Below are 11,387 nucleotides of genomic sequence, written 5' to 3' on the forward strand. Positions count from 1 at the left end.
GTGTGTCTGTGTCTCGTGTGTGTGTGTGTCGGTGTCTCGTGTGTGTGTGTGTCGGTGTCTCGTGTCGGTGTCTCGTGTGTGTGTCGGTGTCTCGTGTGTGTGTCGGTGTCTCGTGTGTGTGTCGGTGTCTCGTGTGTGTGTGTGTCTCTCGTGTGTGTGTGTGTGTCTCGTGTGTGTGTGTGTGTGTGTGTGTGTGTGTGTCTCGTGTGTGTGTGTGTCTCGTGTGTGTGTGTGTCTCGTGTGTGTGTGTGTGTGTGTGTGTGTGTGTGTCTCGTGTGTGTGTGTGTGTGTGTGTGTGTGTGTCTCGTGTGTGTGTGTGTCTCGTGTGTGTGTGTGTGTCTCGTGTGTGTGTGTGTGTCTCGTGTGTGTGTGTGTGTGTGTGTCTCGTGTGTGTGTGTGTCTCGTGTGTGTGTGTGTGTGTGTGTCTCGTGTGTGTGTGTGTCTCGTGTGTGTGTCGGTGTCTCGTGTGTGTGTGTGTCTCGTGTGTGTGTCGGTGTCTCGTGTGTGTGTGTGTCTCGTGTGTGTGTCGGTGTCTCGTGTGTGTGTCGGTGTCTCGTGTGTGTGTCGGTGTCTGTGTGTGTCTGTGTGTCTCTCGTGTGTGTGTGTCTCGTGTGTGTGTGTCTCGTGTGTGTGTGTCTCGTGTGTGTCTCGTGTGTGTGTGTCTCGTGTGTTTGTGTCTCGTGTGTTTGTGTCTCATGTGTGTGTGTCTCTGTCTGTCTGTCTGTCGGTGTGTGTGTGTGTCTCGTGTGTGTGTGTCTCGTGTGTGTGTGTCTCGTGTGTGTGTGTGTGTGTGTGTGTGTGTGTGTGTGTGTCTCTGTCTGTCTGTCTGTCGGTCGGTGTGTGTCTGTCTGGTCTGGTCTGGTCTGGTCTGGTCTGGAATGGAATGGAATGGAATGTCCTTTCCTTTAGTCACTCTCCTCTGATGGTCACTCCCCCTCACAAAGTCCACAGATTCAGGTCTGAGGTAACTGCTCTGTGGCAGAGTGTAGTGCCCCCCACAGGACTGGCTGAATTACTACACTTTCATCCCACAGGCATCTGTCTCTTTCAGCATGAGGCTAGCTTCCAGCATGATGTTGGCTGCCCCTCTGACGATGCTATGTTGCTGTTGAAATAATACTGTATTGTCTGTTAGCACACAGATTTACTGGCCTCTGTCATAGCGACTACCTCACAATACAAGCGTTGGATTGTCTTTCCTGTATCACTTTTATATTTATCGGTGAACATTTATGTCTCTGACCTTTAACCCTGTCTGTCCCTTCCTCTTCCTGGTTGACTGTGATAGGTGGAGGAGATGGTGCAGAATCACATGACCTACTCGCTGCAGGATATGGGCGGAGACGCCAACTGGCAGCTGGTGGTGGAGGAGGGGGAGATGAAGGTAGGAGAGAGGGGGAGAGCGAGAGGAGAGAGGTGATGATTATATTGCCACTGTCAGTCTTGTTATACAAATGTAATAAAAATGTACATGAGTAACACATATGCACCCATCATCTAAGCCAACTGGAGCAGTTTGAGTCCCACACCTGTTTCTACATCTTCCATCTGTATGTGTGTTGTGAAGGTGTACAGGAGAGAGGTAGAGGAGAACGGTATTGTCCTGGACCCCCTGAAGGCCACTCACTCCGTAAAGGGAGTGACCGGACACGAGGTGTGCCACTATTTCTGGGACACAGATGTACGCAACGACTGGGAAAGTAAGTTTCATCTGAACAGTAGTTCATATATTTGGCACTACAGTTTTATTTTTTTCTTCAATTTTGTAAAACAGAGCTTCGCAACAGCAATGCAGAAACTGTCGTGGAAATTTCCTCTATTTACCAAATCATGGGAGCAAACCACACACACAAGTCAGAGTTAGTTATAAAAGTCCATCTTTAATTATATGAGCTCTATCACAACCCTGTGACTCTCAGATAAATTCAGTGTCTCTCAGTGAATTCTCTGAGAGCCCCTTCCACATTGTAAATGAGGTCCTTTATAGTAAAGACACACACACAGGATAAGACAGCATAGACATAATTCATCGTTCAGCTTTGTCTCCTTTCCCAAACCCCAGAACCATAAACCAATCCTCCAAATCAACAGGCATATATCAAATTGTCATTTAGATACAACCCACTCAAAATACAACCTCCTGGACAAACTCACGGAGAGGAGAATGATTCCAGACACTGCAACCTTCCTTTCCCCACTATGGGAAAGGTAGAGAGTGAAAGATATGTTTACACATGATGACACTTTGACCTCTCCCCTCTCAGCGGCCCAGGCAACTTAGTTTTGACATAGAACAGATAACTGCAACCTCACCACAGAATTACACAAAAATACCATTCTGATGAGAAGTAACTTACACACATTTGATGAATATAAAACATCTTACATATGTTACCAACAAATTCTGAATCTTCCCTAACAAAACAAACAAAAAAAACTGTTGCCATAAGGTAAGTACAGTACAATATATGAAAGCAATTATGATAAGACTTTTTACCATGTCTTTCTTTAACTTAATGAGTCAGGTCAGCCTGGTTTGTGAAAGCTTTCCATTTCTCCCAGTTTCTTTAAAAAACATTTTTTGGAATTGTTAAGGCATATGTAAATCTTTCCATAGCAAAAATCTATTGACTTATACTTTGGGACTTTGGGTATTCTACTTTTTACCAACTCCTGGTAATGACTTTTGTACTAACGGCAAGTCAAACATAAATCAAGTATCTATCACTGTTAGTCACAACTCCTGGTAATGACTTTTGTACTAGTGGCAAGTCAAACATAAATCAAGTATCTATCACTGTTGGTCACAACTCCTGGTAATGACCTTTGTACTAACGGCAAGTCAAACATAAATCAAGTATCTATCACTGTTAGTCACAACTCCTGGTAATGACTTTTGTACTAACGGCAAGTCAAACATAAATCAAGTATCTATCACTGTTAGTCACAACTCCTGGTAATGACTTTTGTACTAACGGCAAGTCAAACATAAATCAAGTATCTATCACTGTTAGTCACAACTCCTGGAACATTGCCAAGGTACATTACAGGTTCTAGGGACTCTTTTATTACAGAACATACATTCTCCCAGAACACTGTTCATTTCTTACATTCCCAAAAGATGTGTGGTTGGCATCTACATGGCCACACAGACACCAGCATGCTTGTTGTTTACCTAGCGGGTGCTTTTTGATTCTAGGTGTGATATATTTTTCCAACAAAACTCCCGCCATGTTCTTACGTTTGTAGAAGTATGTTGTGTTTGACATATATTGTTCCAATCTTCCTCTGAAATATCAGTCTTTAATTCCTTCTCCTATTTTGCTTTAATATAAAAGGTTGAATCTTTTCTAGAAGCAATCAGGTCATGACAGAGTGAAGAAATTGTCTTGGATGTTCCTTGTTTATATAACATTTCGAATGACATGATAGTCCCATTTGGTATTGTATCTTTCATTTTGATCTGATTTTCAAAATAATCCTTTAACTGTAAGTATCTGAAAATAACTTGATTTTTCCATACCACAATTCACCTTTAAATTCTGAAAATGTAAGAGCTCCGGTCTGAGGAGCATCGGTCTAAGGGACTGCATCTCAGTGCTAGATGCATCACCACAGACCCTGGTTAGATTCCAGGTTGAATCACAACCGGCCGTGATTAGGAGTCCTCATAGGCCAGCGCACAATTGGCTCAGCGTCGTCTGGGATTGGCCGGGGTAGGCCGTCATTGTAAATAAGTGTTTGTTCTTAACTGACTCACCTAGTTAAATTTTTTTAAAAAGAGCTCTGTCCTCTGCAATGGTACAAAATGCTGTCATGCCTAGGACTGTGGCGGTCACGAAATTTGGTCAGCCGGTGATTGTCAAGCAAATAACTGTTGATCTCACGGTAATTGACCGTAATTAACAAACAAATCAAATCACATTTTATTGTCACCAACACATGGTTAGCAGATGTTAATGTGAGTGTAGCGAAATGCTTGTGCTTCTAGTTCCGACAATGCAGTAATAACCAACGAGTAATCTAACCTAACATTTTCACAACAACTACCAACTAACAACTTGCACAATTGGTGGCTGACTAAATACTTTTTAATTTTGCACGCCCAATTTTTCAGTTTTTGATTTGTTAAAAAAGTTTGAAATATCTAATAAATGTCGTTCCACTTCATGATTGTGTCCCACTTGTTGTTGATTCTTCACAAAAAAAATACAGTTTTATATCTTTATGTTTGAAGCCTGAAATGTGGCAAAAGGTTGCAAAGTTCAAGGGGGCCGAATACTTTCGCAAGACACTGTAGATACCTTTAAAAAAAAAAAGGTAGGGTCGTGGATCAGAAAACCAGTCAATATCTGGTGTGACCACCATTTTACTCATGCAGCACGACAGCTCTTTCTCAGAGAGTTGATAAGCCTGTTGATTGTGGCCTGTGGAATGTTGTCCCACTCCTCAATGGCTGTGCGAAATTGCTGGATATTGGCAGGAACTGTAACACGCTGTCGTACACGTAGATCCAGAGCATCCCAAACATGCTCAATGGGTGACATGTATGGTGAGTATGCAGGCCATGGAAGAACTGGGACATTTTCAGCTTCCAGGAATTGTGTACAGTGGCCATGCAGTGGCCTTGTGACATAAGGCCGTGCATTATCACACTGAAACATGAGGTGATGGCGGTGAATGAATGGCACGACAACAGGCCTCAGGATCTCATCACTGTATCTCTGTGCATTCAAATTGCCATCGATAAAATGCAATTGTTTTCGTTGTCCATCGCTTATGCCTGACCATACCATAACCCCATCACCAACAATGGGGCACTCTGTTCACAACGTTGGCATCAGCAAACCGCTTGCCCACACGACGCCATACACGCTGTCATTCATCTGTTAAGAGAACACTTCTCCAGCGTGCCAGTGGCCATCAAAGGTCAACATTTGCCCACTGAAGTTGGTTACAACGCCGAACTACAGTCATGTCAAGACCGTGGTGAGGATGACGAGCACTCAGATGAGCTTCGCTGAGACGCTGAATAAAAGCTTCGCTGACAAAACTACACATTTGGACTTTTATTGTCCCCCAGCAGAAGGTGCACCTGTGTAATGATCCTTGATAGTAATTTGTCCCAGAGGTTGAACTGTTTTGGGGGGACCTCTGCTGGTAGAGAGGGGAATAAATACAGCAGTCTATGGACTATTCATTTTCACTGCCTTTATTCTAGAGCTGAAATCTAAGGGAAGAAGTGACCATCTCTATATCTTCATTAATATTTTGGATAGTTGGCTTATTTGTTATAGCTTTATAATGTATTTTGTTACGTTTTCACGGCAATGTAAACCTATTTACTCCATTTCTCATTTTCTCTATTTTTGCATATATTTGATACTGAATTATCAGATCTTCAACCAAAACCTAATATTAGATTAACGGAACCGGAGTTTACAAATAACACAAAAGTATACCTATTTTATTTATTTAACAAAGTAATTCAACACCCAATTCCCCTGTGTGAGAAAGTAATTGCCCCCTTCCATTCTAACTGGTTGTGCCACCTTTTAGCTGTTGAGCAGTCTCTCACTTCGCTGTGGAGGAAAGTTGGCTCACTCTTGAATGCAGAACTGCTTTAACTCAGTGATGTGTGAATTTTCAGGCATAAACTGACACACGATTTCAATTGGGATTAGGGACTTTGACTAGGCCATTCCAAAACTTAAAATGAGTTGTTTCTTTTAGCTATTTTCATGTAGACTTGATTGTGTGCTTTGAATCATTGTCTTGCTGCATGACCCCGCTGCACTTCAGCTCACAGACGGATGTCCTGACATTCTGTAGAATTCTCTGATTCAGAGCAGAATTCATGCTTCCTTCTATTATATTTCCCGTGATTGGGTGTAGTTAGAGTAGATTTTGTGTTTTGTATCATTTAGTTTGTGTCCTGAATTGTAACCATATCCTTCCAACATATTTGTTAGTTTTGGGAGGCAAGTGTTAAAAACTAGCACGTCCTCGGCATACAAGGTGATTTTTATGCTATTTTCCTCAGATGGTAATACTTTGTAGTTCCCAATGTTACCTTATCGTTTGGGCTAGGGGCTCATTATGTAAGGCAAACAAAGCTGGGGAGGTGCACCATCCCTGGAGTGCATTGTAACGTCATTTTATTTGTCAGATCACTTAAATTCTAACAACAGGATCTTGAAAAATGTTTTTAAAACACTGAATTGCATCTGGCACTTCAGTTTTCAATACTGTAATTTTCTGCAATGTTGCCAATCTCTGTAGTAAGGTCTCAATGTTCAATAATTGAGTGATTTATTTGATATGTTCTTATTCTGCTCTCTCTTTTCTTTAATTCAGCTACTATTGAGAACTTCAACGTTGTGGAGACGTTATCAGAAAATGCTGTTATCGTCTATCAGACACACAAGGTAAGAGAGAATGAGTAAAACACAGATGCCAAGGTTTCAAACCCAGACGCCTTCAGCGTTTTTAAAATGTGTTGCACTGAACATCCCACCACAATAAAGACCCTTTAAAGAGTGCCTTTTAAGTGTGTTTACTAAATGACTGGAAGGAAAATCTACGTGTGTGTGTTGCAGAGGGTGTGGCCTGCCTCTCAGAGAGATGTGCTCTACTTGTCTGCCATGAGGAAGATCCTGGCTAACAACGAGAACGACCCTGACACCTGGCTGGTCTGCAACTTCTCTGTGGACCACGACAATGCCATGGTCAGTATAACCCCCGCTACCCCTGGCAACCCAGACACCTGGCTGGTCTGCAACTTCTCTGTGGACCACGACAACGCCATGGTCAATCTCAGTTTAGTCTTCTTGAGATGGGCTTTTCCAGGAATTCCTGATTCCCCAGACTGACCTTAATCTATTTTTTTTTGGGGGGGGGGGTCTGTTACAATAACAACCAGGTTCGTCAAGGTAGAGTCTAAACATACATACAAATATTTATCTTGTATTTTCTTTGGTCAATGCTTGTGAATTGATGATCTTTCATGTCATTGTCCCCCCTCAGCCCACCAACAGGTGTGTCCGTGCCAAAATCAACATCGCCATGATCTGCCAGACCCTGGTAAGCCCACCAGAGGGCGACAGAGAGATCAGCAGAGACAACATCACCTGTAAAATCACTTACGTCGCCAACGGTGAGCTCACCTCCTAAATCACTCTGATAGCCACGACAGATGACCTGCTAGAATGAACAAATAAGCAGAAAAAGAAACGTCCCTTTTTCAGGACCCTGTCTTTCAAAGATAATTCGTAAAAATCCAAATAACTTCACAAATCTTCATTGTAAAGGGTTTAAACACTTTCTCATGCTTGTTCAATGAACCATAAACAATTAATGAACATGCACCTGTGGAACAGGCACTAACAGCTTACAGACTGTAGGCAATTAAGGTCACAGTTATGAAAACTTAGGACACAAAAAAGGCTTTTCTACTGACTCTGAAAGATGCCCGGGGTCCCTGTTCATCTGCGTGAATGTGCCTTAGGCATGCTACAAGGAGGCATGAGGACTGCAGATGTGGCCAGGGCAATAAATTGCATGTGTCCGTACTGTGAGACGCCTAAGACCGCGATACAGGGAGACAGGACGGACAGCTGATCCTCCTCGCAATGGCAGACCTACGTGTAACAACACCTACACAGGATCGGTACATAACACATGCGAGACAGGTACAGGATGGCAACAACAACTGCCTGAGTTACACCAGGAACGCACAATCCCTCCATCAGTGCTCAGACTGTCCGCAATAGGCTGAGAGAGGCTGGACTGAGGGCTTGTAGGCCTGTTGTAAGGCAGGTCCTCACCAGACATCACCAGCAACAACGTCGCCTATGGGCACAAACCCACCGTCGTTGGACCAGACAGGACTGGCAAAAAGTGCTCTTCACTGACGAGTCGTGGTTTTGTCTCACCAGGGGTGATGATTGGATTTACGTTTATCGTCAAATGAATGAGCGTTACACCGAGGCCTGTACTCTGGAGCGGGATCGATTTGGAGGTTCCGTCATGGTCTGGGGCAGTGTGTCACAGCATCATTGGACTGAGCTTGTTGTCATAAAAAGCCAACCCAACGATGTGCGTTACAGGGAAGACATCCTCCTCCCTCATGTGGTATGCTTCCTGCAGGCTCATCCTGACATGACCCTCCAACATGACAATGCCACCAGCCATACTGCTCGTTCTGTGCGTGATTTCCTGCAAGACAGGAATGTCAGTGTTTTGTCGTGGCCAGTGAAGAGCCCGGATCTCAATCCCATTGATCACGTCTGGAACCTGTTGGATCGGAGGGTGAGGGCTAGGGCCATTCTCCCCAGAAATGTCCGGGAACTTGCAGGTGCCTTGGTGGAAGAGTGGAGTAACATCTCACAGCAAGAACTGGCAAATCTGGTGCAGTCCATGAGGAGGAGATGCACTGCAGTACTTAATGCAGCTGGTGGCTACACCAGATAGTGACTGTTACTTTTGATTTTAACCCCCGACCCCCCCCCCCCCCCCCCCCCCCTTTGTTCAGGGACACATTATTACGCAGTTGACAGTGAGAGGATGTTTGTTTTTTTGCTGAGTTTATATACAGTACCAATAACTATGTATTCTTCAATTGGGGTTTGTGATATTTGAAGCAGGGCCAATATCATTACACTATATATTGTATATGAATCTACAGGTGTTGTGAATGAACCTGTTCTTTGTGATATCCTGTGTAACGTGTATTTCCTTTTCATCTCAGTGAACCCGGGAGGCTGGGCTCCTGCCTCAGTCCTGAGGGCCGTGGCCAAGAGGGAGTACCCCAAGTTCCTCAAACGTTTCACTGGCTACGTCCAGGAGAAAACATCAGTGAAACCTATTCTCTTCTGAGGTTCACAGGACTCACTACACCACTGTCCACACAAGACTGTTCTGAACATAGCATACCATGACAACCCGAACATAGCTAGCCCTCATGCTAGTGTACACTAACTAGTCCTCATGCTTGGTCTTTAGCTCGGTCTCCAGCTAGCTTCAATGTAAGCCCTCATGCTAGCGTCAATGCTAGTTTCCCATTCTACACCTCATGCTAGTTCTTTATACTAGCTCGCTCCTCATGCTAGTTTCCTATGCTAGCTCCCACATTAGCTAGCATGCTAATGCAGAAAGACCTGTGAGAATAGCCTAAATGTAAAAAATAAAACAAATCCCTTTTCTGGCAGAGATATAATATATAAATGTATGCGTTAAGAAATTTATAAGAAAGCAATTTAAGACATAAAGAAAAAACATGGCTCTATTTTAGTCCTGCTTTTTGTAGTTGACCTTTTTTAAGAAATGGAGTGTTCCTATTTTGTGTTGATTTTGCTTTTTATAATAATCAGTGGTGTCACAGCTTACTCTCATGCTGCTAATTTTTCAAGTACAACAAAACAATTTAGCCTCTTTTTTCCCCCTAGAATGAATGTTGTGTTTGTAAAAAAAAAAAAAAAGTGTAGAGGGCTGTCATTGAATTATGACCCCTATGACATAAGACTTGACCTTTTGGTCTTTGTCTCCCTGGTGAAAACACCACTTTGCTGGTGCTGATGGAGGGAGGAGACTAAAAGTTTATTTTGTTTTCAAATGTTGAAAATGTATTTGTTTCTTTATTTTGGTGGTTGTACTTGAGTCAATAGCTAGGTTTCCAGCCAATTGGGGACAGATTTTCATGCGAATATTCAGAAATCTGCATAAAGAATGAGAATTTTCCCACCAGTGGTGTTTCCACCAAACTGACTTGTTGGTGATAAAAATCAGTGCGTGATGACACGGTGCACTTTTTCACTTAAGTTTTCATGTACTGAATAAAAATCTAAAATCCCATGTCCTTCCATCGCTGTTGCCATAAATAGCAAATGTGCCTACTCTTGTCTTGGCACGTGCGCTCTAGCCAACAACTCGCAGATACAGTGCTGGTAGGCTAGTCTACATGAGATTATTATGGATTAGAGCGAGAATATTTATATTTGTCAAGCATCGATCATCATGTCACCGGAATAAGATCCTCTATTTATTGGAAAGGAGCATCAAACTCATCACCTTGCACTTTCATTACCCTGTAAAATTCATAATTTAGCCTAATAAACGGCATGGTTTCCCAAGTCGTAGTGGGAGTTCCACACACCATATCATTGTGTGACTCACAATATTATGGTTATATCAATATTTGTGCATAAAAGTATTTCCACCATTTCACTTGTAATTAATTTGACACAAAGATCTCAACATGTTGAACGAACAAATTACCTGTTGGCATTTAAAACAATTTACTGAAAGTTAGTTTCTAGCAAAGCTGTCGTGATTTTTTTTTCAAATACAATATAACTTCGCATAAAAACTGGTTGGAAACGTGGTTAGTGATGACATGATGTAGCAGCACAATTTAGAGTTGGGGTTTTAGATATCTTGATTATAACTGTATATAATGTCAGCAACCATTTCTGCTTCAGAACTGTCATTTTTTAAATGTCTGCAGATGCTTTTTGTGACTGAATTGACTCCATATGCCTTAGACTGGGGAGATAACCCAGTATGTTTTGGGATGGGGTAGGTGAGAGGGTGCTGATAGACCGTACACCCATATGAAATCACTAGAGAAGTGCCTAGGCCCGAGTTCCAATACCTGATTATCCTCCTCTCTTCTCCCTTCATTGAAATAATCAACCCTGATATGACTGAATGGAAACCTGAAACTTGACTTTCACTTATCCAATTGGGCTGATGTTCGGTCAGTCATTACTTCTAGAAAGGGAGGAAGGAAGCAGGCCCTTTCAAGGTATTTAGACAGCTCCTATGTTTCACAGAGGACAGAAGCTTGGTCTCCTGCTGGGCACTTCAGTGAAACAATGACTGTCTCCACTGAGTGAAAACCGAAGTCTTTCATTTCAGATACCTATTTGAAACTAAAAGGGTTTGGGGGTTAATGTCAAATTCATATACCTCTTGTGATATTGCAATCAGCAGAAATTGATTTTCACAAAATATCCTTGGAGGATGTGAACTGTATACTGGCTTTCATTCCCCAACTGGATCAAGTGATTTTTACTTTGTACGTTCACCAATGTGCAAAGTCATCCAATAAGTCTGGTTTCCCCGACTCTTGAGTCCACTTCTGGACTAAAAATGCATGTTCTACATTCATTTGTCCTGGAATAGGCACAATGTGGGTCTGAGAAACTGCCCCAATATCTCTATGAATTAAGTTGCACTGAATGTAAATAAAAGTAGTCATGCAAAATCTCTTGGGATTGATTTAAACCCATACTGTGAAAATGTGGCACTTCTTTAGCTCTGTTTGGAAAGAAAAATAAAATTCACATTTTTCTCCAGTTCGGTGTGCTTTGAATCCTCGTTTCCCC

The 11,387-nt window shown here is 42.6% G+C and overlaps 1 protein-coding gene across 5 annotated transcripts in view; it reads left to right on the plus strand.

Annotated features, from left to right (window-relative positions):
- LOC110522832 (ceramide transfer protein) overlaps nucleotides 1-11,357 on the plus strand; it is a 54,118-nt gene extending 42,761 nt beyond the window's left edge. For all 5 annotated transcript variants that reach the window (XM_036977086.1, XM_036977085.1, XM_036977088.1 and 2 more), the window contains 6 exons: nucleotides 1,289-1,384; nucleotides 1,568-1,700; nucleotides 6,358-6,428; nucleotides 6,600-6,728; nucleotides 7,027-7,156; nucleotides 8,750-11,357. In XM_036977086.1, coding sequence (XP_036832981.1) covers nucleotides 1,289-1,384; nucleotides 1,568-1,700; nucleotides 6,358-6,428; nucleotides 6,600-6,728; nucleotides 7,027-7,156; nucleotides 8,750-8,877 — 687 coding nt within the window. In that variant the 3' untranslated portion in view covers nucleotides 8,878-11,357. The remainder of the gene's footprint in view (nucleotides 1-1,288; nucleotides 1,385-1,567; nucleotides 1,701-6,357; nucleotides 6,429-6,599; nucleotides 6,729-7,026; nucleotides 7,157-8,749) is intronic.
- Nucleotides 11,358-11,387: the final 30 nt, after the last annotated feature.

This window comes from Oncorhynchus mykiss, chromosome 5 (assembly GCF_013265735.2).
Source record: "Oncorhynchus mykiss isolate Arlee chromosome 5, USDA_OmykA_1.1, whole genome shotgun sequence".
Taxonomy (NCBI): domain Eukaryota; kingdom Metazoa; phylum Chordata; class Actinopteri; order Salmoniformes; family Salmonidae; genus Oncorhynchus; species Oncorhynchus mykiss.